A 27,799-nucleotide genomic window follows, 5' to 3' on the forward strand; every position below is an offset into this window, starting at 1 on the left:
CTTCAGCGGCCGTGCAGGCGGACACAGGGGGGCGGTGCTGGCACTCCCCCCTCCCTCCCCGGCACTCCGGGTGGTTGAATCGGTCCCGTCAGTCGTCGCAGGGATGGAGGTGTTAGGCGAGCAGCAGCATGCTCTCAGTCACTGACAGCCAGGACAATAAACAATGACAGAAATATTAGGAGCTCCGGAGAAATGCGTGGCACAGGGGGCGGCGTGGTGATAGTGTGGTTGCCCCGCAATGAGCCGCCGACCTCCGGACCACCGGAGTGGAGCCCGACGGGACATGAGGGCAACCTGGATCCTGACTGTGACTGCCCTCATCAGCGCCCAGACTGCCGGAGGATCACCGCTTGTCCCGGACCCTGAGGTACTCCTGTAAGAGAAGAGAGAAAAAAAAAGGGGGGGTGTGATTAGCCACTTTCCTCGGTGACTGAAGCGGTGTGATCCATAACTGAATTTAAAGCAGCATGTATTAGCTTCAAGGCAGCGCAATATGGGAAAGGTGAGCAGCTTATGATGAAAAAAATAACAAACAGTTGTATAATGAAAAACTGAGCTGTACTCATGCCACCATGAGCCTCAATGTCTTGTTTGGGGTCTTGGAGATCTTTAACAACTAGAAAAAGCATACTGAACATTGTTTTTATCGCCTAAATGACCTGTTTTTATTTTTTATCTTTTTGAAAGACTTCTAAACAATTTTAAACTGACTGGATTTGAGACCCCACCTGTAAAACATAATCACAGTGGACTTTCATATGCTTTATCTCTGTAATTGGTTGTGACAGCCTGTCTCGAGTTCTGTTATTGGAGATTTAGACTTCTCCGGGCTCTTGTTGACCACAAACATAAACCAGTTCACCATATAACATAACATGACTTCTGACGAACCAAAGGACTATATACTTTTTCATGCCTAGCCCATAAAAGATAAAACATGAAATAGTTCCTTTATTTTTGTATTTTGTCACCATCATCAAACGTGCAAGCTCTTTTTGTGACACAGAGAATGGTTACTACTTCAACACTTTAATTCATCAAAATATTTAGAGGAGAAAAACGGTGATTTCTATTTGTGAGAATAAGGTGGGTCTGTGGGACCCCAAACAATGTAGGTTATGTCCCTTCAAAATGACAATAAGGCCATTTAAAATAGAAATAAATCAAAGCTACCGGTGAGATATTAGAGGTACTTTCCCTCGGTCTGTTTGTGAAACTAATTTTATCAAAGAATATGTCAGAATCTGTCTGAGGAAAATCCATTTCTAAGCCTGACGAAAAGAAAATGCAGCAAATACTGTCTTGAGAACCGCTGCGTGTTTAGTTTATTGTCTACAGTAACAGTTAATGTGACTGACATATTTAGACCATTTCAGCCTTGCTGCTATATATAGTCATATTCGAGAGACCAAGCCCTCTATTGAAAGAAAAGACAGCTATTTGTTTCCCCGGGTTGTTTTGGGATTTGGGGAATCGCCTCACCGTGGTTTGGACTGCCCTTGTTAGGTTTGACAGCTGTCTTTGCCGGCCATCCAGAGGCTTCACATCTTCTTCATCAGAGCTGTGACACCATGTGGCATCAGGCTATTACATGTGTTCTCACAGCTTCACTCTTGTTCCTACATAAAACAAAGCTTTCTGGCATATTTCTGGGTCTGTAAGGGGACAAAGGGAGATTTTTATTGCATATTCCGGTTTGCCGAAGCAAAGCTGTCATCTCCTCAACTTTAATTTCCATGCCACCTTCACCACAACTGTAATCACTGCTGCGCCTGCTGTTGTCTGAACACGAAACCTGCCACATACACATACAGGGCTACGACTGAAAGATCATAACATTAAACTATCCACATAACTAATTTCAAACCACAATGCAACAACATCTGTTGTCATGTACCCTGTTGGTTCATTTTTTTTACTGTATTTTATAGGTGTTAAGACTTCAGAACTACTCTCCACTTGCATGTTTACATGAAATTCTTGTGATGTAATAACTATGATATTTGAGGGACCCCCTAAGGGATTCTTCCTCATATGGGTGGTCCAGATTTATGCGTCTTCCTTGGCAACCTACAGCAGATACTGTACAAACGGAAAATTGTCTTTACACTGTAATAATTGGTCTTTTCCTCACGGGGAGTTATGCCTCTCTCTCTCTCTCTGGAATTTACCAGAGTGTTTTTATTAGAAGCATTGTGTAACTGTGAAATTGCTGGTTTGTAAAATCAACAGATCTTTATCCAAAATGTGACTAAGCAATGATGATCAGAAAAAGATTTGTACTGGAGTTTTCTGGTGGATTTATGTGGTGTGTTTTGAGTATTTCTGATGCAGTATGTCACAAGTATGACTGACGGTTGCAGGTTTTTCTGGAAAAGTACGGCTACCTCCATCAGGAAAACCACATCCACAATGCGGTGGAGGTGCAGTCAGCCGTCCGGTGGGTGACTCAGCTGTTCTTCATCTTTGCTCAAGTGTTTTCTCAAAAAAAGCCATATGATTTTAGAACAAAGTGATACGTGTTTGTTTCTCTCTACACTTTGCTGATTGGAGTTGGCTGGTTGTGTTGAGTGTTTTCATCAGGGGGAAGAGTGGAGCTCCGTGTGGGACGAGCCTCAGGGCTGAACGCGAGCGCAGGGCAGTTAAACACACCCTCACCTCTGCACCGGGAAACCTCTCCTGAACCCTCTCTGAACCATGCAGGAATTCCAAGAACCTCGCCCTCTGGCCCATATATTGACTGTACTATATCGAAACTGAATGAAGAGCTTAGCTCTTGCTGAAACCTCACACTAAACTGCGTGGTTGACAGTCGTATAATGTGTCAAAATGTTCGTCTCTAGTATCTATCCATTTAGCTAGACCGGACACATTTAGATCACTCAGATGTCAACTGATGTTTTCTGTCTCTGGCCAGTAACTTAGGTAAGTAAAGGTCAGGAGGCAGAGGCTGCAGTCATGTACACTGCGCCACAATGCACCTTTACTTGTGATAAGCTTCAACATGTTTTAAGCTTGTATTCTCAAAATTTAAAATGATCAGTGGTTGTGAATACCTGACATTATGAACCTCCTGAGCTGTTCTTCCTCCTCCTCCTCCTTGTTTTGAAAAACAGTACCCCTGACAATCCTAACATGGCTCCATGACACCACATTATATTTAGGAAATAACATGAAATCACTTTATTCAGCAGCATTGTATTAAACCTTCTAAACTTGACTGAACTCTAGGTCCATTATCAGTCTCTGTGTCTGTTATAGCATTGATTTAAGGCGCTGGCTGAGAGCAAAAACATCAATATACTGTAAATCTTGAATTGCTCTTCTCAGAAAAACAGTAGACTTCATATTGTTAAGTCAAGCATCTCAGACCTGGTAGGGAGTATCCAGTTAGTTTTAAATCCCTTTTGATTCACATATTGTTGGCATGATTGACAAGCCAAATGCCTATTCGGGAAGAGCGTCATGCAAATGTTTCCTCTCTCTGCAGCGAGTTCCAGTGGTTGTCCCGGCTTCCTGTGACAGGCGAACTTGACAGTGCCACCCTCAGGCAGATGGCGGAGCCCCGCTGTGGGGTGTCGGATGAGGGCAGCCAGCAGATCTGGGCACGGAGAGTAAACGCACTCTTCACTGGAAAGGGGGCTACTGCGGGGCGGCCCCAGAGCCGCAGAAGGCGTTCTGCTGCACAAGGTATTGTGTGTAATGTGTTAGACCCCATGTTTATATTTGTGTTTTCGAGTACGTGCGTGAGAGTGTAAATGGCATCCTAAGGCCTGTGTAAAGAAACTGATGTAATTAGTTGCCTTGTAAGCGGAGGTTTTGTCTGTGCTGTTGTGGAGTGGTCATAAAGAGCCCACAGTCAACTGGGAGTGTCCACCTTCGTAAACTAAAACACCAAATAGAGCTCGGGGGTGTAATTAACGCAGTGGAGTGTCTTGATGAAGCACGCGTCAGCCTGAACGACTCCTGCTTTTAGCTGCAATTACACAGGTCCGTGTGTCTTTCATGTCCTCTTTACTTGGCCCAAATTTAAACCTCAATCTTTTTCCTTTAGTTTAGGAGTTACCTGCTCCTCTGTGGGTTGAGAAAGTTCGAGGGGTCAAAAGCACCATTTAACCCAGTGGAGTTAAATGGTCTATAACTCCACATTCTGTCCCCACAAATACTATGGATGGTTTATGTTTTGACCTGTGCTGTCACTTTGATCATGTAGTTTAATGGTTCCCTTAAATTTCTTTAGAAAATCGTGGGGGCTCTTATCGGAGATTATCCTAATTTTCTAATCTAATGAACACAGGAATAAGAGCATTCATCGGTGAGCAGATCACTGCAATTTGAACGGGCTAAAGGCTGCAGGATTTAAAGTGTTTAACGGGGGTTAAGAGTGCAGCGAAGCACTGCCAAATTTCTTGCAGACTCTGTGAAGTAATTGAGCACAAGGTCCTGCCCTCCTATTTTAGGGTGCTTTACAGAAAATCTTTGAGAATTACAAAGATGGTGTAATTTCTGCCTTCGTATAAACATGCATGAGTGATATTAAAAGGGGCGAAATCTCGTAACCACGATGAACTTTTCTGCCGGGGGCCTCAGACAGGGTTGATGAATGCATATGGCCCCAGTTTCCATTGGATTATTACCTCCTCCAGGAAGGTTTTTGGCCCTCTTTGTCTGTTCATCTATTAGTTAGCAGTGTATCTCAACACGACTAAGATGTCTCCGGCCGTGCTAGCGGCTCTGTGAGGCTGTACTTCAACACAGTGGACCAAAGTGGTGGGCCCGCCGACCGACCAACACTGTCATCTTTGGAGCCACCCCGCTAGTGTGGCTGAAAACTACTTTCAGTAATTTCAGCGGAACCTGGTGAAAAGAGAGACCACAGGGCAAGTAAAAAGTGACTAGTTTTTGGTGTAGATCTGGATCCATTTGCATCCTACTGTAGTCTTAGAGGCTGACTGCTAGCACTATATGTAAATGTCTCTTATGCCCTATGTTTTTTGTGTCTTTTGTTCTTACTGCCTTTCTCTGGTGCTCTCATTCCTCACACCCCCTCTGTGAATGAGCAGCAGAGGCAGCAGAAGCAGCAGAAGCAGGAGCAGCCAGGCGACCGCGCCAGAAGAAGGAGAATTTTTTGCTCCCTCTCTCTACTTGTGCCTCCAGCCACATGGTTTGCGAAGCCACTACATTCCTTCCTGTCTCTGACGAGGTTGGCTAATGTTCAGGGAATGCAGTGGTGGCCGATGTCTGCCGCTGCCTCTTCATGTCAGTACCTGACATGTTCCTTCTGGTAAACACATCCATAACTGACTGACTGAATTACGTTGTTTGCCAAGCTGGCTGGCCGTCTCAATGGCCAAATATCCTCCACTGGCTGAATGAGTGGATATCCTGTTGAGTGACCGACTGTTTGGCAGGATTACAACCTGATCTGGTGTAAGAAAACAACTCTCTGTCATTACTTTAGTCCCAGACGTGACTCGCATGACAGGCGGCAGTATTATTAAACCAAGAGCGGCGTTAATGGCAGATACTTTTACGCCCTCTGGCCAAACTTCTTACAGATCTGGCTTCATATTTTCACTGATGTGATTTAGCAGTGTCATAACTTAATGGTGGGTAGTGGTGTTGTACTGCTGTCTAACCACCGCCTCGAGCTCAAACATGTTGCTTTGTCCTCCGAAAGCAGCAGAAAAAATTAACCGCCTGAGGCTTGAAGAATGCTTCCTGGAAGAGTTTCATGTTTGGTTCAGACATTTGGTCCAACAGAGTCAGCCTGGGTGAAACGCTAGTATAACCTCCATTTTTGTGGTTAACTATTAAATCTTCAGCACACTGGTTGCAGTAACATTTGATGTGAAAGCCTTGGTTATTTTTAGCCATGTTCTATGAATAGCAGTGTCGTTCGGTTGGTCCACCGCTTTGGTCCAGGCTGAAAAATCTCAACAACTATTAGATGGACTGGCAAGAGATTTTGTACAGACCTTCACGGCTCCTAGTCAATGTATGCTAATGCTTTTCCACTAGCGCAATTAAGTTCACATCTGTGGTTGGGATTGAAATGTTTTGACAGCGACTGGACGGACTCAATGAAATTAGATATTCGTAAGAACTCTGGTGATTCCTTAACTCTTCAACTGAATACATTGACAGTACCACCCAATCATTAGCTAGACGTTAAGCCTTTGGTTTTACTATACTCTTTTAATTATTCAATTACACGTTAGACAGTTTTTAATGGTAAATATCAAATTTTTTTTTTATGTGTGAACTCTCTGAGCTAATGTGATGATGGCTGCGTGCATGCACACAACAAGGAAAGAAGACTCTAAGAAGAGTGTGCATGTGCCCAGAGCGTGATCCAACAAGAGAGAGAACTGTTTATTTTTTGGATTTAAATCCTATTTATTCAAGTATTTATACTCAACACAAGACTTACTATCAGTAGTATTGATACTTCAGGTTATTGGTCCCGCCACCCGTAGAGTTTACCACTTTTCTCTACTATTAGGATACCTGTGCTGAGCCACGCCATCCGTGACTTAATCTTAATGCTTAACTTTTTGAGCTGTTTGTCCTTGAAGGCTGACACTGGCTGCCAAATGAAGCCTGCAGGCTACAGCAACATGCAGATGAGTCTGACGGGCTGCCTTCACTCACAGCTGTGGTGTGATGTGGCTTTGTTCAGTGTTAACATGGCTGCCCCTGAGCTTCATGGAAACTGAAAACAGAACATAACTTATGGTCGCATCTGATGGTCGCCCCCCCCGGTATTTACAGAACTGACATTCCACCACCCTTGTCCAAGATAAGTGGTATAAGTGCAATAGCTGTGTGTGTTTTTCAGAGGTGTGCACTTATGGATCTCCCCCCTATCCCTTGAAACCTTTAACCACCTAATTGCCATTTTACAACATATTGTTCCATTTACTTTAATTTTACACAATTTCAGAAGCATGCACAAAAATTGGAGTGCAGTGGCTTTGCTCACTAGAGCCGCAACTATTAGCCGATTAGATCATCGACGGAAACCTAACTGGCCACTATTTTGATAATTGATTCCATTTCGAGGCAAAAATGACTGAATTCCTTAGTTCCAGCCTCTAAAATGTGACAAATTGCTGCTTTTCTCTGTTTCAAATCCTTTTAGATTAAATGTCTTTGGGTGTTAGACTGTTGGCTGGACAAAACAAGCAATGTGATGATGTCAACTTGGGCTCTCGGAAATTTTGATGGGCTTTTTTAGCCATGGTAACAACATGGCTCTGGGGATGGCAATGTTGGTCTGTCAGTTTCTCCGCCACTTCGGTCCAGACTGAAATATCTTGCCATTCGGATGGATTGTCATGAAATTTGTTGCAGAACTTTAGGTTTCCCTCAAGCTGAATTGTAACTTTGGTGATCCCCCATACCTTTTCATCTCATCATCACGTTGAAACTTTAATTGGTCCAGTTCTTAAGTTTGCAATTAAATACCTGGCAAACTAATGACATTCCCATCAGCCTGTGCTGTACTTGATGTTTTGTGCTAAAAAGCAAATGCTAACATGCTAAACTAAGATGGTAAACATGATACGCATTACATGTGGTGAACATCAGCATGTTAACCTTCTCATTGTGAGCATGTTAGCATGCTGACGTTAGTGTTTAGCTCAGTACATTACACTGTCACAGCGCTGCCGGCAGTCTTATAGCCTTGTTCGTGATTTTCTATTTATGATTCATGATTGAGTTTAGACCAAATAACTAATTAATTAATCAATAACAAAAATACAAATTAATCAATTATGACATATCTGCCATATCAATGGCATATTATATATCTGCTGGTATTTCTCTCCTTATTTTCCTCTTTGTGAATTAATCTTTAAATCTGACACACAATGTAGACTTTGCAGGCAGAGACATCTTTGCGTGTGCGTGTGTCAAACAGCCTCTGCAACACCAGTCACAAACAAAACCTCCCTGCACCTCCACAGACAATAACTTTAGCTATCAGATGATCAGTCACTTCCTAATGTCTGTGATAACCCAACCTCCCTACACTGCTGCCATAGAGGGCATCTTGTTAATTGCTTCCACAAGGGAAGTGGTGGAATGCCTTGTGTATCGGACTTCCTGGCTTCCCCTGCCGTCCTCTGGGACTTCTTACTCTGCGGCGGTCTGGGACGGAGAGTAGGCGCCTGACACACATCGTGTGGCAACAGGCCTCATACATATAGTTCGACTGGGAATGAAAAATGGAAGTGGGTTGGGAAAGCAAGGGAGTGTGACTGAGCTCAGTGTAGTGACATACTGACAACCTGATTAAGTAAGAAATTGTGTGTCAAAATCAGACTCTTACAGGAAAATGCACATTGTAATGACATTGACATTACTCATCAGGTTGAATCGTTACTTTGGGTGTCTTGTTTTCTTTCTCGAGTGAATGTAAATCAATAGGACTGTTATTCCCTCAGATACAGTTATAGTGTTCGAGGCCCCAGGTGCTTCCACTCTTACTGTTTAATATTTATGTAAACTGTGCAACAAGAATGCTACATATGAAGTCTATAGAAATCTCAAACTGTAGCTGAAGCACAAATTCTGTTTGTGTGTTTATTCACACAGAAACACACACTGATGTCATTGCCTAACCCATGTCTTAATGGCTCCAGATATTACGATATTACCCTGTCTCCTGGGTACTGTTGAGGTCTGTTGGTAATTCAAAGTATGTAGTGCATACCTCTGGTTTATCGCTCTCAGCTTTCACATGACTCTTTGCTGTGTATCATTTAAGCGGGCAAAAAATGGCACTGAGCAGGAGTGTGTAATGCAGGCATGTGTGCAGACCTCCCACTCACGTTTGCCTCCAGGTCGGGGCAGACATACATCGACGACATTTTAAAATATTTTGACAACTGTAAGTGTGCTTGATTTATGTGGCAAGTCATCTCAAGTGCAACTACATGAGTACTACTTCCAGTCAGTTTGTGTATCTCACCTTCTTGAACCCTCTGACCAGTACAAGTACTTTGAAAGTGCAGTACTCTTTTTTTTTTTAGAGTTATTACTTCTTCAAAGGAGGCTCTGCTGTTGTTTTACTTTTCGTCTTGTGTGTCAGAAGGACTCTTAAGACTGTTTTCTTTTTTTTTTTTTTTGCTTTGTGTGTTGATGTTTCAAAGCATAGTGAGTGGGTTGACATGGGCAGCACAATACTTGTACAAGAACAGGCTCTTTTAATAGCATATGTAATGAGTTACATCATATAGCACATACTCTCTATATAGTCCATTTTCCAAGGGTTTTTTATATTATATTTTATGTGGTATTAAGGCTAAGGCCCTATAGGTTTATTCAGGATTTTGCCCAGATGTAATGGAGCAAAAGCGCAATCAACTTGTATTCTAAATATCTTCATTATCTCTGTAGCAGTCTCTTGCCAATATGGAAAAATTAAAGGACAAGTCCAGAAAATACGAAAATTTTTTTTAACACCCTAAGAAATGTTGCAGAGATGATACACAATAGATGATTATTAGAGTGAACTCTACACAAAGTTTTAAAATCCATCTTGTTTTAAATGTTTTCAATGTCTTTCAGCAGCTCTGTCCACTCTTACGCACCCCAGCCTCTCCAGCTGCCTCTCCTTAAAGGTCCATATTATCTAATGATTGTTTCCTGCGAGGCAGCCTCTCTGTCTGCTTGTTGTGGATGTGTGCTGCATGGTTGAGAGCTTGTTTGTGTTTGCTTTTTGCCCAGATTGCTACACTGTGTAATCCTATGTACATACAAAGAGATTAGAGTCTTGTAAATTAAAAGAACGGCTGAATTTAAAAAACCCCTTCCCTCTATCCCAGAACAAATGTGAGATTCTGAAGTTTGCAACATTTGTAATTATGTCTAAGCTGAGAAACAAAACACACACTTGTTGTGGTAAACTGTTTGGGTCAAGCATACACTCAGAGTGGTTGTTAGTTTACCCAGCTGTCCGCTAACATGGTCAACATCCTATCATTTTGGCTCGGCCCGTTGGATGTGACGAGGCCCCCCTTCATAACATCGCGGCTGAACACGGGATATCTGTAGATACATAGCTACTCCAGTGGGTAGTAATAATTAGAACTCTTGCAAATACTATTGCCATTGTTGTACAAATGATGACAACACCGTAAAAGTTAGGCCTGAATTCAAACCAGGCAGCATAAAAACAGAAAGAACAGCCAGTTTACCTGAATGAAAACAAATTAGGCCTGCATCCATTCATCATTTTTTCTCCATTAATTTGTTCGGTCATTAAAACCCAACAAAGGCCAAAACTTTAAAATATTGTGTTTTGACCAAAGATATTCCGTTTATTCTCACACTAAAGCAAAGGAAAGCAGAAAATCCTCACAACTGCTGAAGCTGAAACTGGGTAGTGTTTGGAATTTTTGCTTGGAAAATGACACCGATTTGATTATCAGTATTAATTTTCTGACAGTTGACTGATCGTTTAACCCACTACTCATTTCAACAAATGGAAATGTCTCACTGTATTTGATCGAAGTTATTTGGTGTTCCCAGTAACCTGAATGTGAAAATAGGTCTGTAAAGATGGGCTAACTCACACATATTATGTTCAGCTAAACGTTAGATAGATCAAGGACTGTGGATTTTGTCCCTCATCACTTGTATTAAAAATGCACTTGAAGAAAATTTGACCCTTGATCTTTTAGGTTGTGCAGTCCTGAGTTTTATTTGTGTTCAGCTGCTCAGCGATCAGTGATAGTGAAACCAGGTGAGCATCCTTAGGTCCTCTGACCAGTGACATGTGGGAGGAAGCTAAAACTGTTCTCAAGTAAATTACATTATATTAAAGTTGGTTCACTCATGAATGTGCTTGTGTCACTTGCGGGATTCCAGTTCAAAATGAAAAAAAACAATGAGAAAGAAAATGTAGTGGTCGCAGATCCACATGCACCAGCAAAATAATGAGCCACATTTGAGCCCACACACTAATTTTTTAGTCGTCAAGTCAAGTTACTTTCCAGCAATGTAGCAGTTTCTCTTACAATCTTCTTTTCGTGAATTTGTTAGTTGATACCTATTTATCATTTTTAGTCCACTTTTCATCTCTCTGGCAGAGAAGAAAATGTCGCATATCATTTAAATAATTAACTGAAAAACTCATTCTTGTTGGTTTTTTACAACAACTTATGTTTTGTAGATGAATAGTTGAAATATTCTTGCTCACAGGAACACTGCCAGGGTTTTTCTTTTGGATATCTGGTCACTTGAACTTTTCTGCAGTTGCGCTGACTGTTAATTTTGTGATGAATAAGATGGTGAGCTTCCTACCTGCATGTCTCATATCTCTGTTCCTCTCTCTCTCTCTCTCTCTGTTTCTGGTTCTCCAGCTGAGAAGTGGTACAAACGTCACCTGACCTACCAGATAGTGAACTGGCCTCGCCATCTGTCTCTGGGCTCGGTGCGGCTGGCGGTGCGTGCAGCTTTCCAGCTGTGGAGCAATGTGTCGGGCCTGGTCTTCCAAGAGGCCCCTGAAGGACCCGCAGACATCCGGCTGGCATTTTATGAGGGAGACCACAACGATGGGGCCAGCAACGCCTTTGATGGTCCAGGTCAGGGTCAACCGTATGCTGATTCAAGTCGTCACAGGTCTATCACATCCAACATCTGATCATAGGATGGGTTAGTGTGTGTGTGATGATTGCTGTGTGACTGACTCATCTCAGTTGTGATCTTGTGTATGTAATTTGTTCTCAGGTCTCTCTTGCAAAAGAGATCTTAATCCCACCGAGACTTCCTGAATAAATAAAGCTTAAAAAGTCCTCCTGTTTGTGTACAAACAATAACCTGATTACTGTGAATAATCAGATTAAGGTAAAATTTTGATTACACTCTGCACTAACCTGAATTAGACCATAACATGGCTTAATATGATATGTAAACATCATGGAGGAAAGCCAAATATTTTTAGGATTTTTCACACTGATAAATTTACTGAGCACTTTAATGCGTTTTTTACTCACTGTGTTAGCTGTAGCATTAACGCTTTCTTTATTCCCTCCACTGCAACTATGGTATGTGATTAAGAGTATAAAGTGTATCAAACAAATAGTTCCAGCTAATAAGCTGATTTCACTGATCAGTTTTCCATTCAGTTGTTATTTAAGCAATACAAATACTGGTAACACTTTATTTTACAGGTCTGAATTCTCCATAAAAAGTTGGTTGAAAGTTTCACGGAAGGAACAATGTTATAGGGAAAATAAGAATTCCCTGAAAGAAAAGCTTATTTTAAATCAGAGTAAATAATATGTATATTATTATGTATTAGAAATACATTTTTTTATTTTTTATTGGAAAATAAAGTAGACAAAGTATTTTTGGCGACACTAAGCTTTATATATCAGTCATGCTGATTTGGTCTGGTTCTGATTTTTGAATGTTCAGCTGATTTGATGTGCACCCGCTAAAGGAATCCTAAGGTTATGCAGTTAAGGAAGTGTACCTGTTGAGTACTGTTTCTATTTTGCATAGTTTATGCTACAAACCTTTCCAGGTAAATAATTTGGACATTATTCAGAAATTACAGACCTGTAACATAAAGTGTTACCCAATTACTAAACAATGAAAACCAATATAACAGGGTGTAACTGTACAACTAAGGATTCTGAATCGAGCCATCACTTGACATTTGTGAACATAAACCTTTATTTTGACCGCTGAAATATAAAAGCTGCTCTGATATTATGCGGCACATTGCCTCTTACTTCCTCTGCTCTGACCCTCAGGGGGAACTCTGGCTCACGCTTTCCTGCCTCGTCGGGGGGAAGCCCACTTCGACATGGCAGAGAGGTGGACACTGAACGGACACAAAGGACACAACCTGTTCATGGTGACTGCCCACGAGATCGGACACACTCTGGGACTGGAGCACTCCCCGGTCCGTCACGCTCTAATGTCGCCGTACTACAGGAAACTCGGCCGCAGCCTGGTGCTGAGCTGGGACGACATCTTTGCAGTGCAGCAGCTGTACGGTGAGAGGACGGTGCTTTTTATGGTGATCCATTCAACCCCATGGATCCTGTTTGTGGGTTTAGTGTTACAAACTCCTGTTGTCTGGACTCACACTGTTCCTTTAATGTGTTACTTTAAATTCTTTTCCAGATTTGAATTGAAGCTTAACAGCTACTCAAGGGAACTGTTTTCTTTGTTAACTGGAAAGTGTGTGGTCCCAAGGTCACGGGGAGTATTAAACATAGCACCTTCACTGGACACACAAAGATATGTTTCTCAGGTTTCAAGGCTGAGGGGTTGAAAAAAAAAAAAAAACACTCAAGTGGACAGATGTCAAATGTCTCACTGTCTGGTCTCCGGGCCGCTTAATTAAAGATGGTGAAACGAGGCTTCAGTTTAGACTGAACTATTATTGGAATACATAGAACCAATTACTGACTTGGTATGAAGCCAGTCTGTCTTTGAAGAAACACAGAAGTAGAGTCATTTTTGCTCTGCGGCCCATTAAATCAGGAGTCGTGGCACTGAGCTGTGAAAAGGCCTGAGAGGCAGCCCTGAGGGCCAACAGCTGCAAACACGGAATGAGAACAAGTAGAACGGCAAAGCCCGTGGAGAGCTCCAACAGGTCATTAAAACCTGGATTTAACAAAACAAAAAAAAACCCCAAAACAATTCGAAACAGAAAGCTGACATCTTCCTGGCTGCACATTCAACTGTGCAACAATATTCAAAGTTCTTGTGAAATAAAGCTCACAGCTACGCATGTGATTCATGGGATTCTTTGTGAAAAAGATTAACTGACTGGCCTCGTTTATAGAACAGAAAGACAAAGAACAGAAAACATTTTGCGGCCACTTTAAGTTGTCCCACCTGGCATGTGTTAGGCAGGTTTCCACATGTGCCACTCTGCAGAGTTCTCCTATTGCTTGTGCTAAGAAACTGATATCACTGCAGCGGTTGCACAATAACATGGCATCCTGACTTGTTCGCACCAAAAGTAGCTTCTTAACCACCTGACATCCTCAGTGATGGTGCGGTGCTTTAAATATACAAGATGTGACACAATGCCTCAAGTACTTTCCCTGCTTAGACCCTGAAACGCAGGAGTAAAGCAGCTGCGAAGGGCCGGTGCCTTCTCGAGGAATGTTTGCACGGCTTCAGAAATGTCTCACAATCATTTGGATAACATGACTCAAAACTTGAGATTCAGCTCAGCAGAAGCTTGCAGACAGGCCGTATCCAGATGCCTTTTTTCTGTTTAATATCTGAGAAGCCCCATCTGCTCTGCCTCTGGGAATATCCTGGCCCCAGCTTCCTTAAATGGTATTTGCCAGCCTCTTCCCCCTCAGAGCTTACATAATGTGACCATAGATACTGCAATTAAAGCAACCGACACTACTGAGCAGTAACTAAAACAGTTATCGATTAGGGTTTAGTCGGTCTTTGAGCTGTTTGTGTTTTGCTTTTACACTGAAAGCTGAACCTGGGAACGTTTGCCTATCAGACCTCAAAGGAAAAATCCAAGACAGCTCGCTCTGATAACTTTTTTTTATTGCCTCACAAAAAGTTCATCCAGGATTCTTCAGCTGGTGCTCAGGTGGAGTTTAGCAAAGTGCGGCATGCTTTTCATCAACCTGATTTCCACCCTGTGGCAGTAATTTCTGCAGGCTGCAGCTGCTCCCACCTAAATGTCAAACACTTGCAGATACAGACATGGACGAGAACCGCAGCTGACAGGACGGCAGGGCGCTGTGAAAACGCTGTATCTGCTTAAGATATGAGCTTTAGGCAGTGTGTGTGTGTGTATGTGTGTGTGCGTGAACCATCCCTGGTGTTGGCATTGTGATATTTCAGTCTCCAGAGAGGACCGGGATCTGATGTGCTCAGTGGAAAGAAATATGTATGCACAGTGTATAGTGTGGTGGAGGATGTATACAGATCCTTGAGTAAAAGTAACAATACCAGACTGTAAAAACAGCCCATTACAAGGACAAGTCTTGCATTCAAAATGTTACTTAGGTAAAAGTACACAAGTATTAATAGCAAAATGTACTGATCAATCAATAGTAAAAGTACACAATGCATAAAAATGGCCCCTGTGAATGTTAGAGTTAAATCTCATTATTATTTCTGATACATTCGTGTTTAAGTAGCATTTTACTCTTGTATTTGGTTGATTTGGAGCTAATTTGAACAATTGTATAAACGTTGCATAGCTTAATCTGTACCAATGTATCATTCTTTTGTTACTTAAATAAAATCTAAATATCTTCTAACTATTCTTGTCAAATAAATGTAGTGGAGACAAAAGTACAATACTTTCCTCTGAATTCTAGTGGAGTAGAAGTATAACGTGGCATAAAATGGGAAAACGAACTATAGCACAAGTTCCTCAAATGCATATTTAAGTACGTTACTTGAGTAAAAGGTACTTACTTTCCACCACTGGTGAAAAGTCAGTAAAGAAAATGAACAGGAATCATATTTAACTAAATTCTAATGGTAGACTGTAAATAGGAAATAACTTATTTTAACTGCTAACTAACTAATTTGATCCACCAAGATTTACGATTTAAATGCTGCTGACATGTTAATGCAACAAAATAATACGCGTAACAGGATGAAAAACATCACTGCATAAATTCGTACTTTTACTTTTAATGCTGTAGGTGCATTTTGGTAATAATACTCACATCCTTTTACTTACCAAGTACAAGATCTGAGTACCTCTTCCACCACTGATGAATGTAAACAGAGAACGAAGGGGGAGGTTTTGTGTTTGAGTGAAGTCAGATGTCCTACTCTTATCTGACAATACTGCTCCTTTACTCACACACACTATGTGCAGCTGTCCACGTGTTATCCACTGTGGTCTGTATATCTATTTTTCCTGCAGTCTTCCTCCTGTTCTTGGGTGTGCTGATTTTATCCACCTCCTGCACAAATGTTTGTTCAGCTCCTTGCAAACAAAATGGCTGTAATCATGTCTGAAGTGGCATCATTTAATCTTAAACTTCTGTATGTTCTGCTTTTCCATTTTTTCTGCTTTGGCTGTTTTTTTTTAATCTCATGTGCCTGAAGTCTGCACTTTGAGGCTGCACAGGCCAAAATAAAAAAAAAACAAAAAAATAAGCGGGCTGCTGTTTTGGTGCTAAATATTCGGTAAGTTTAAGGTTCCAGTGTGGGCTCACTCTGAATCCTTTGTTTACTTCCTGTGCAGTATGTCGTCATCCATCAGTGTACATCAACCCAGCCACATCCTGTAAAGGACAATTTAAATGTTAACATTATCCAAATCCTGCTTTGGGAAAAGTCTCCACTGTTTGTCTTTCAATTTGTTCCCGTCCTGTCCAATATAGAAAATACTTTAATTGCTTCTGGCATGCATGAGAAATTAGACTGGTCTCTAACGTACTGTCTGTCCTCAGACCACTGTTCAGTTACTGTAGGTTTTAAATAACACACTCGCCAATAACAGTGATGATGGCCTTGTCTGATGCCTTTTAGTTCATTGTTTTGTTGGTTTGTTTTTGACCTCAGGTAAGCCATCAGGTGACCGCCCGGTGAGGCTGCCAGGCCAGGTTTTGCACGCCACCCTGCAGGAGTGGGAGTTCACAGAGCTTGACAACAGGCAGAAGACCACAGGCCAGCCTCTCTACTGCCAGGGCATCTTTGATGCCATCACTATGGGTGAGGTCCCAATTCAATATAATCAGAAAAGGATATTCGGCCACATCCTTCGTGGCTGTGGTCACTAGTGTGTACCCTCAAGAAAATCTGGAAAAAAAAAAAAAAATTCTGCAGAAACAGCAGAGAATCCTGTTATCATATTTATCTTTTTAAAACTGGTAGATATTTTGTCAAACTTTAAAATTAATTGAAATGAAAATCTAGTAAGACAGCATGGTGATAAATACCATGAGATGCAGGTTAAATCTCTGTAAAAAGCTACCAAAAGGACCTCAAGTTAAGATTAGTTTGTCAAGATGCTATTGCCAAGATGAAGAATAAAGTTTCTTTGATGTGGTAGACATATATTTACCCTTGTGCTTTTTTTGTGTGTATCCAGACGTGAATGACACCGTGCTGGTGTTTCGGGGCAGTGTGTACTGGACAGTATCAGCTGAGGGTGGTGTGAGCGGCCCGCTGCCTCTCCGTCAGCGCTGGTCTGACCTTCCTCCGGCCATCGAGGCTGCTGCTTTCTCTCCGCTGGACTCCAAGTGGTATTTTTTCAAAGGTACTGCTTCACTGAGCTCATTAATGCGACTCACCCTTCCTTTTAAAGACATCACCTAACCTATTGGCTAACTTCATGCATCTGTTAAAGCCCAAAAATAGATTCTACTGTAGCTTTTAAATAGGAATGTGCTATATAAAGACACTATTCTGCACTTAAGCCTCAGCTGTAGTTGTTAAATAGTTTCACCTTTGTGCTAAAGGCCAATAACGTGTTTGAAGTTACTGCCAAATTTAACTTTCTTGCTAAAAAACTTGGTGTTATCTCAATTCATTATCTGCTCGATGCAAAAGAGTTTCATGTAAAATGCAGACGCTCTGCTAAGGCATTCTTTACGCTCCGTAAATCATCTTCACCTTTCTCTTTGTTGTCTGAGAACTTAGACACTGTCGACACTTTGCTGTCATAAGCAGCAAATGGATTTCCTCAAGACACTGAACCTCAACGAACTTCACTCTAAGGTTCTTTGGATGGGCGCAAGATAAAATTACTAACTGTCTTTTGTAAGGGTTATTCTTAGCTTTAAAAGAACAGATCTTATATTTCTATATTTTAATAGATATCTTAGTATAAGTATCTTAAAAGGGCAAGTGGCAGAGTGAATTTGTGCTGTTAGTGTTATGTGAGATGTTAGGTACTAGATGAATTTGTGGAGCTCTTATTATTCCATATGTTGTGAGGGTGCATTGTAAAAGATTCCACAAGTCTGACGTAATGTTTGTTTAATTGTAGACTCTGCAACCACTTTCAGTTTTGGCTTTTTGTAAATGCTCCTCCTCTCACGATCTGCTCTGCAGGGAAGCGGATGTGGCGCTACACGGGCAGTGTGCTGGACCCCGGCTTCCCCAGGAAGAGCAGTGACTTGGGGCTACCTCACCACCCTGACTGCGCCTTCTTTTACACACCTCTGGGTCACATGGTCCTCTTCAAGGGCTCCCGCTACTCTGTGCTTAACCTCAAAACCCTGCGCCAAGAGCCTTACTACCCCCGCAGGCTGACAGACTGGACCGGGGTGCCACAGGGGACCAATGGGGCGCTGACCCGTCCCGGCGGACGCCTCTACCTGTTTAGAGAACACCGCTTCTGGAGTTTTGACCCAGTCAAGGTGCGAGTCACCAGAGAGGGACAGTGGGCTAAGGATCTGAGCTGGACTGGTTGCAGCGACACTCCTCAGAGCAACAACATTCTTTGACCAGCAGATGGAGCTGTAAGCTTGACATAAAGTGCAATTTGTTGATGTATACTGTAATACAACTTTTTTTTTTTTTTTATAGCCTAAACCCACATTGAGTTTATATGTTGCCAAAGGAGCCTGGATCAAAATACTTATACCATGTAGGGAATTACAGATACAAGCCAACTTGGTTTGTACATTTGGAAGCAAATACAGTATTTATACTGCAGAGCAATAATATTACTGTATATTGATGTGCAATTATACCCTTTTTAATACAGTTTACACAATAGTAGGGCCGTGCACTCTAAAGTGAGGGGACCAAGAACTGTTTTTAGGTGGGGACAATATTACACAGCAGTTTGAACTGTGCTTTTAAAACCATACTTTTTCCTCTTGTAGTTATTGCACACTGACAGAGAAACCAAAAGACCTGCGCTTTTATCATCTCGTCCGGAGTATCATTAACATATGTAAGAGATTGTATAAATAACCGTTACTTACTTTGGCCTGTGATTGTGTGCTTCCCTCCTAATTGCTTGCTATGGTAGATGGCCTAATCTTTATCAGTGACGCCCACTGAGGTCCAACTGTTTGGACAATATGACGAGTACATAATGAAGTGTGTATATAAAGTGTAGGATAGCAGTACAGGTAGGTGAGTCGTCAACTATGATGGCAGATGGATGGCGGAAGCTATCATAAGGCTGACAGCTGCATCAACAGTGCGATGCATATTAAGAAACAGCTGTGGAGAAAAAATGATTCTGCTATAAACATGAATGTTTCCACATTCAACCAAAGATGAAATTCTGTGTGGTTTGGGGTTGAAGGCTGAGCAGCAGCAGACTGATAATGCATGTGAGAAACAGCCAGCATTCACTTCTGTCCTTTTCATCCTATCAAAATATTATCTTTTGGTGTATGATTGTTACATCACTGCAGGAAGAGCGGTAGTCTGTCAGTGCATATGTAGGTCAGAGATTATTTAGCCCACTATACAGTACACTGATCCCACTGCTAATGAATTTTGGCAATGGTATTACATTAGTACTGAGCGGTAAAACCTTTTGTCATTTGGAAACATCACAGTCAGAACACATGGTTAGCCTTTATAATTCGACGAAATCAGAAGACGGTTTTGTTCAACTGTCTTTTAATACTAAGCGTTAAGACATTTCTCTGCATCAATGAACAGTTTAGACCCTGAAGTGTCTCATAGTTGATGCTTCATAACTAAGCATACTTGCTTTTTTCCGGTAACACTCATCAACAGTAAACGGTTAAACAAATTAATTTTCCTGCTGACCAGTGAGCAGCTCATACTGTATAACCCAGAATCATATGCATTTGATCAAATTTCCTCACCTAATACAATATTATCTTTTATCATACTTGTCTCTAAACACCTATAATCACTACAATGATTACGTGCACTGTGTAAAATGTCGTGAGTTTGACGACCATCTGTTGTAACCGATCAATCCAATACATTATGTACTTTTTAAGTTTTCACTTAAATTAATCTGTCTGCTGAACCCATCAGTTTACTGTGGTCTTAATTATCATGTCTGAGGTCTCAGGCTGAGGACACATTTGGGCTGTTTGAGACACCTTACCTAATAATGGTTAATATTAAAAAATATATCCACATGTTCTCTTTGAGTAGTTATTCAGAAAATCCTGTTAATACTAGTCTATCTGGAGGAAAAAAAATAATTATCTGAGAAAACTCAATTGTCTTCAGTACAGTCATTTGGTCAGGTCTAATCCAGCACTTCTACATTTCAACACACAAATACTAGAACAAGGATCATTTGAAGTGCATTTGCACAAACGTAATCAAAAGCCACTAGGCTATACTTTTACTATGTAAAACCGGATTTCAGATCTGTAACACAGACTGACAGTGCTGAACTGTGCAGAGTAGTCAGATTAAATTAGACTTCTAATCACGATCAACAGCGACATCAAAGCTCCTTTACGCTGACATCATTTTCACCTATTTCAAAGGCAATCTAAAAATAAGATATTAGCTTTCCTAACTGAGTAATGCAACAGCAACCTAGACTGGCATTAGTACCCTGACAGTAATACATACATAAAAAACGTCACCTTTATGTGTGCTATTCACAGGGCTACAAGTTAGCACAATAGCTGCACAAATCATTTGTTTGATCGAAATATTATAATCATAATTTGGACATTCAGCAATGTTATTACCTGCATCGTCTTAAAAATGAATCACCTGGTGCTTACTCTGTTACTGTAGAGTGTGGAAATTTATGGGACAAGTCAAACCATTTTAAGAATTCATACACAAAGACACTTTTGAGTGAAAAGTGTCTCCTGCAGACGAACTTTGCTTTCCTTTATGTTCCAGAGCACTGCTCTTTTATCAGACCTCATGTCTTCCTGTTTAACTTCAGATCCTCTTTAAAGGGTTGCTCATCTTGTGTCACTGCATTGTGATTATTACCAAAGCAAGTGGCACAGGGGCAGGAATTTAAATGAAGAACTCATCCATTGGCTCCTCGTTGTTCGTGCATGCTGTTAGCAGTTCAGCAGTAGTCCTATTCTCTACCACAGGCCCTCTAGAGGGGCTCTGTCCTACTGCCACAATCCTGCTGGCACAGCCCTCCCTGGCTCCATCTGTATAACCAGTTGAGCCCCACGTCCTGGAGGGGACCCGAGGGTTTGTGTGTTTCTGTGGTAGACACTCACTCAACTCCTTGGCCAGACCCTCAACAGCTGAAGCCCCAACGGCTGCAGGTCTCTCAGAGCGGAAAGTCATCAAAAGGTCTATGGAAGAAGAGCGAGTAATTGTTTTGACTGCTGTGTCAGAGCGAGGTGAGACAAGGACTCCTGTGTCCACGTTGGTCTCCGGCTCCTCCTCCTTCTCTTCCAGAAGGAGATGGGAGAGCGAACGAGTGATGGAGGGATGCAGGGGAGAGTCAGGGTGATTAGAGGTTGAGGGTGGGGCGGGACTGCTGCGCTGGGATGAGTAACAGGAACTGCCTGGAGGGGTGCTACAGCAGCTTCCTGATCCCAGGCTCTCTGCTCCACCTCCTCCTCCATGAAGCTTCTCCAGGAGAGGGTCACTGCGTGGTTTGTGACCTAGAAACAACCCAAGACACAGCAAAGAGTGTCATAAAAGTGGACAGTTAAAGTGTCCTCCTAATGTAACATACATTTAATTTAACATAACTATTCAGTGTGGTCTCTTTGAGTAGTGTCAAATCAAGGTGACTGTAGAAAAAGGGTTTCTCAACCTTGAGGTCTAAAACTAATGAATTGTTATTTGTTTGATATGTTTCAATAAAAAATAATTGAAATATTTTAAAATGTATCATCTTGGACCTCCTTGAACATACATTTGTATAAAAATTAAATTCATAAGAATGCCGTTCTTACATTTACAAAATGACTCCACACCTCCTAAACTGCTTGGTGGATGAGATGGGTCTTCAGCAGGAAAAACCTTGCCACAGAAAACTTATCCTCTTCAACAAACTGCATGGCAATGTAGTGAAATGGCTAGTTTAACTACTCAGCCTAGACTTTTCTGACTTTAGACTTTATTTATTTCAAATATTAGGACTTCACACTTAGCTAGCAAACTTTCTATGTCTCTGATTCATGTTGGCCTTTTATGATTCAGTCTTAAGTACAACAGCCTCCCACATACAGATGATCACTTAATATACTGACTGTCTGTAAGCTGTGGAAAACTTAAGAAAGAATACAGTCATGAGTTGAGTCAAGTCACTATTTTACTCAGTGGCCTTTGAGAGACAGCTCTATGTTATAGTAATTTAAAGACCTGTCTCACTACCAGTGATAGTATCCTCTCCAGCTGGCTGATGCCTCAGGCTTCTGACAATGAATCTATTACTGGAAAGTACCCATTGACATACGCAGCAGATTTAACACCCTGTAGCTACAGCTGAGTATAGCATCTTAACCCTGCGAACACAGTGTTTCCTTCTGCACTTGCCTTCCCTATGTGTTTGCCAGGACAGGGGAGTAGTGAGGCTGCAGGGCGACAGGCTGTGGCCCTGTCCTGAGCTTCTGAGCTGCATTCCACGAGGGGACACGCTGGGGCAGGTCAGGGGGAAAGCACAGGTCAGAGGTCGCTGAGGTTGAGCTGGGGTTTTCACCTGAAGCACAGGACGACAGGAGAGGAGGGATTATGATTAACACCCGGACTAGAGAGATTTAAGTATGCTAAGTAACAGAATTAACATACACGCATCTAACATATGGCTTTCTGACAGCTTTGAGTTTATTGTGTGCACACCACAGAGCTGTGTGTTTACGGTTAATTTAGGGCTATTTTTGACTGATGCAGCCACTGACAAACCTCATGATCTAGCTTGGTACAAATCAAGGAGAATCTTTTCTTCCATTCACACAAATCTCACAATGTTAAACATAGAGTGAGGAAGACTTAAAAAACACATTTTCTCACTCACTAGACTGGATGTAAATTAAAAGGCAAGAACTGAACAATTATGTCCACAATTATAGGCATTTTGTCATTTTGTACATTATGTCACATTGGACAATTTTTATTGAAACCTTTTCACTTTTTGGTGACAGGTTAAGATGACGTTTGTATTGAGCTGCACTTACCTGGAAGAGAACCTTGTTGCCATCTAGGTCTTCTGTCTGCCAGCGTGTTGTGCTGATGGGTGTGCAGGGGTTAGGCAGCAGCGGGACCAGCTGGCCAATTTCTTCGACACTAAACTGCAGCACCGCAGAGCTGCATGGCTCCACCCGAACCCCTGGTGACAACTGCTTTAAAGCCAGCTGAAGGCACAACCCTGGCTCTATGGGTGGCGGGTGGGTGAGAGCAACAGGCAAAAATAGAGCAGAGCAGAACAAAAAAGGAGGGAATATGTGTAGACACACATTTTAAATGTCACAATTTTTATATTTAGATATAAAAATATTTATATTTATTTAATACTTAGACATAAAAAAGACAGTAGTCTGACATAATTGGATTTCATTCTGTTTCATGTTGTTTTGAGAAGTTCTAACATAAAGTACAACTAATGTTTTAAAATATGACAGATAACTTCTTGTTAATTATTAATATAGTTAGATAATTATTCTGTAAAGTAAACAAGTAGATGGACATTGCAAATAAATGATTTTGTGTCACTTCAAGGCCTGTTTCTTTAACTGTTACAATAAAAAGAAGCTAAATCAACGCTGGACATTTTGAGATGAAAATGTTATGTTCTTCATTGCTATAAGAATATAAGCAAAAAAGCAACAAACATGAAGTGTTACCTGTGTGGAGGGTGAACCAGCAGAAACCTGTCTTCTGCTCCTCTGCCTGTCGCTGCAGCACCGTCTCATACAGCCGCACGGTGTCCTCGTAGTTGTCGTATCCACTGTACAATGTCACGCGTAGTATTTCTCCTCCACAATGCACTGGTCGAACACCCCACACAGGCATCCCTGCACCCAAACTGTAGAAGTCTCTGCTGGGCAGGAGGTAAGGCCGCAGCAGGGCGTTCGTGGAAGAGTTACTGGAGGTAATTTGGATCCCTCCGGTTCGGTTGCCGCAGCTCTCGGTGTGATGGTACTGCCAAGGAGGCCTTTGAAAGAAGTCCAGCACTTTGAGGATTCGTTCCTCTCCATAGGCCTCATGGAGGAAGAAAGTGATAGCCAGAGAAGGGTAGCCTGAAACATTTTTGGCAAAGGTTTGTTCTCAATCAACCTTAAATAAAAACAGATGCAATTCTGGCAGGGGAAGCTCATTGTGGGATGGCATGTTGACACCATACACAGAATAGATGTAGTATTCAGTTAAGCGTACAACATTTAAGAGGGTCTTTGAAAGGAATGGAAAGTTTAAATGGTGTAAATTTCTGTAAAAATGTCTTGTTCTCACATATGGAAATTATTATAATTCCTCTTTACGGAGAAAAACACACCGACAGGCTGTGCAATGAGGTTAAACATACAGGCCTAACAGGGCTCTGAATACCTGCCAATGAAATACCTGAGATCTGAGGGTATAATAAGATGTACCTATATGAAATGCAAGACCACACAGCAAGGACCCCTACCTGCCACAGGACAGAGGCGAGTGTAACTTCTGAACGGGGAGGCCCTCTCCGACACATGGAAGATGCGGAGGCTTGGGCAGAGCCAGCGCAGCAAGCGATCCAGGGTGTGCTGCAGCAGCAGAGAGTCTCCAGGGTTGGCCAGCAGATGCAAGTTCAATAGCAGGAGCTGCTGGTGCCGCTGCGGCCTGACCCGCCTGGTCATGAGCTCAGCTGGTGTAAGACACACACACATGCACACATTGCACGGAAGTTACAAAGATATTTCAGACAGGTGCAAACATGCAAATGCTAAAGCCAGGCAACACAGATATTTTAGCAGAAGGCATAACAAATGTCTAGTTAGCTATAGGGGAACTTTACCAATTTGACACATCAAATTCAGTTTCTTTGTTATGGGGATTATGACTCGGACTGTGAAAACGGTTTATAATGTCTACTTTGGCTTCCTTGAAAGGGTACGGTCATATTACAATGGACAAATTCAAAAATGTGTTTTGTGTTTTAGTGTTATATCCAGCTGGTTCTGGTGGAGTTGCAGTTCAGAGTTCAACCTTTGTTCAATTTTTACTGAGAGGCCAAAACAAATACTGATGTACTGTGTTTAGGTATGGAGAATTCATTATTCTAGCATGGTTCATCACCTCTTTCTTCACCATTATTAGACTTCAAACCGTTGTCTTACTCTCCTAGACCATTTAAAGTGATTTCTCTGTCTAATATCTATTAATTACCCACATTGGAGGTGTGATATTACATGCTTTTTTGGGAAATGTAGGTTAACTTTGTTGAACAGAAGGCTAATGTGACCGTACCTTCAGAAAATAAATCCTGTGTTCAGGGTTACTGCAGCTTGGGCTAGGAGACATCAGTTTTTTAATGTAAAAAGACTATCTTTACAGCATTTACGAGCTGACAGGGAGTAGATGAATGCGTCCTATGTTGGGAAAATGCCAACACACACTGAACTTAACCTATACTTGACCCGCACTTCTAATACTGCTTCGACGTGGTATTCAGAGCTATGTCTATCCCACAATTCACTTTGGTCTACTGCACCATACCAGTCCAGTTGTTGATCCTAGTACACTTATAGGCTGACTTTAGAACAAATAATAATTTAACAGACATGAGAAAGTTGAAGATTATGGCATGTTGGATTCACTACTCATTATCCTTCATGTCCAAACAGGCGTCTGACTGAGATGCTGAATAATGGGACTGAATAATATCGATATCTGAACCTGTCGAGATAAAAATAAAACATCATATCAAACGATTTGGAGAAATATATATACCCATCTTTAAAAATTTTTCAGATAGTAACCATTCAAAATAATATATTTTTTATATACAGTCAGTGCTACTAGATAACTTGATTTGATGTCTTTATTAATTGTATTATTCATCTCAGCTCCTGAATGTTAATTTTTTTTCCCTGTCATCCGATTGTAACTTTAATACTGTATTGTTGATACTTACTTGTTCCAACAAATGATTTGACCTTGCTTGTGCCATGTATTCGCAGGAGCGACAGGATGTCCTTATTAGCCTAGTGTGTCCCAGTGATCGCTGATAAACTTAACATCCAAGTGTGCATTAAGACCACAAGCATAATGGTCTTGAAGGGGACTTGGACACTGTGGCAGTTACTGGAAATACGTCAAAAAAGTAGGCACCTGACTACTCACAAAGTGAGGGTATTGGGATGGACCCTATAATGAAAGACGTGGGCATTTAAAGGGCAGGAATGGTCTAAATAACTATTAAACTGAATAATGAGAAGTGTTGGATTTGGGGTTTTTTGAGCTTGACTTCTCCTGAGGACTAGAAGAAATGATATCTTGGCTTCTGCGGCATCAGTTTTGACCATTCTTTTTTTTTCCAATCTGTCTTTTGTGAGTTCCCCAACTTTATGAAAGTATAAATCCGAATTACTGAGGAGCTCGCTTAACTTCTGCATGAGTTAATTTATACTTACTGCCAGATGATGACATCCTGCTGCAGTCGGATCTGAATAAGACACCAAATGAGACACACATTAAGTGATTAAGTCGCAGACGCTTTTGAGTTTTGATTTGAGGAGAGACAAAAATCTGTCTCCATCTTGTGGTGGCTGGCTTGGAAACTTGCCCCTTTGCTTTGGTCACCATGACAACACATTATATGTTGTTAGCTAAATTACGCTTAAAAAGCTAGTTTATGAGAAAATTTCATAAAAAGTGCAGCAACAAACAGAAGCTTTTGTTAGGTGGTAAGAAGTTAAAACTAAAGTTAAGTTGCTGGTTTGAAATGTCAGCCCTCTCTCAGTCCTGCACTAAATCAATTTCCATTGTGGCTGCGGTTAAACAGCGAAGCTAACATTAGCCCGGAGCTAACGGTTGTTGACTCACTCGGCAGTCTCAGCTCCGGAGTCCACGTTTTCATCCTCGGCTGTTTTTACCACCACTGCTCCTCGAAACATCGCCCGGTACACACTTTCACATTCGGCCGAGGGCTCCGGACAGAAAGTCTGAGCCGTGTTTGCAGCAGCAGTCCGGTCTGAGAGTGAAAAGCATCCTGATGGATTTCTTTTCCACAGCCTGCTGCTTTAAAAAAAAAAAAAAAAAAAAAAAAGGGGGGCTCCGTGTTGGGACGCTGACGTCACCAGGCAACCGTACACCGTTATGTTAAATTATAGACTCTGTATGATTATGGAGGAAAAAAAAAAAAAAAAAAACTTACAGGAACAAAACTGGGGGCGCCCTTATTCAAGTTTAGAATACATACATGTCGCGTTATGTTTAAGAAGTTACCGGGACTAAATTCCGGGCGAAAGGGACCAGCTGAAGCGGTGCTACTTTAAATCTAAAGCCGCCTATAATAACATGAAGCAGATGGCATGCGTCTAACAATATGAGAGGACAAAGGAGACAGTCCAGACGGGGTGGGCAGATTTAAAAGTGCAGGGGACGTATGGAGGGGAGACTCTAAACCCTGAAAATTAAAGACATGTTTGTTAAGACCTTGTTAAGAGCATTAAAAACTCCGTTTTGACAAGACCAAGATCCAAGAAGGTTCATCGTTGGCATGAAACCTTGTTCAGAGCATATATGTCAACTGTGAGTTCCCCCTTAGCGGACACACGATGCGATCGGCAGGAAAATAGTCACACCTGGGAGGGAGAGAAGAGACATTTCCAAGAACAACAAAATCCAGAATTTGATATGGTCCTAGAAATTCAAAATAACAGGTTAATAATGATCAAAATAATGATAGTAATACAAAAACACGTCCTACTAAAAGAAAATAACTAAAAATGTGTCT

The 27,799-nt window shown here is 41.6% G+C and overlaps 2 protein-coding genes across 2 annotated transcripts; one reads left to right on the forward strand and one right to left on the reverse strand.

Annotated features, from left to right (window-relative positions):
- The first annotated feature begins 116 nt into the window (after nucleotides 1-116).
- On the forward strand, nucleotides 117-19,577 carry mmp28 (matrix metallopeptidase 28). The gene is made up of 8 exons (XM_040131177.1): nucleotides 117-367; nucleotides 2,364-2,440; nucleotides 3,491-3,690; nucleotides 11,376-11,597; nucleotides 12,774-13,019; nucleotides 16,540-16,689; nucleotides 17,069-17,236; nucleotides 18,034-19,577. The coding sequence occupies exons 1-8, from the start codon at nucleotides 239-241 to the stop codon at nucleotides 18,426-18,428; spliced, it is 1,587 nt and encodes a 528-aa protein (XP_039987111.1). The 5' UTR covers nucleotides 117-238; the 3' UTR covers nucleotides 18,429-19,577.
- Nucleotides 19,578-20,886: 1,309 nt separating this feature from the next.
- LOC120792121 (protein FAM124B) lies at nucleotides 20,887-27,040 on the reverse strand. The gene is made up of 7 exons (XM_040131176.1): nucleotides 26,887-27,040; nucleotides 26,475-26,506; nucleotides 24,497-24,706; nucleotides 23,712-24,107; nucleotides 23,046-23,242; nucleotides 22,408-22,570; nucleotides 20,887-21,527 (listed from the first exon to the last, which is right to left on the reverse strand). The coding sequence occupies exons 1-7, from the start codon at nucleotides 26,955-26,957 to the stop codon at nucleotides 20,917-20,919; spliced, it is 1,680 nt and encodes a 559-aa protein (XP_039987110.1). The 5' UTR covers nucleotides 26,958-27,040; the 3' UTR covers nucleotides 20,887-20,916.
- Between the last annotated feature and the right edge of the window lie 759 nt (nucleotides 27,041-27,799).

This window comes from Xiphias gladius, chromosome 7 (assembly GCF_016859285.1).
Source record: "Xiphias gladius isolate SHS-SW01 ecotype Sanya breed wild chromosome 7, ASM1685928v1, whole genome shotgun sequence".
Lineage (NCBI taxonomy): Eukaryota > Metazoa > Chordata > Actinopteri > Istiophoriformes > Xiphiidae > Xiphias > Xiphias gladius.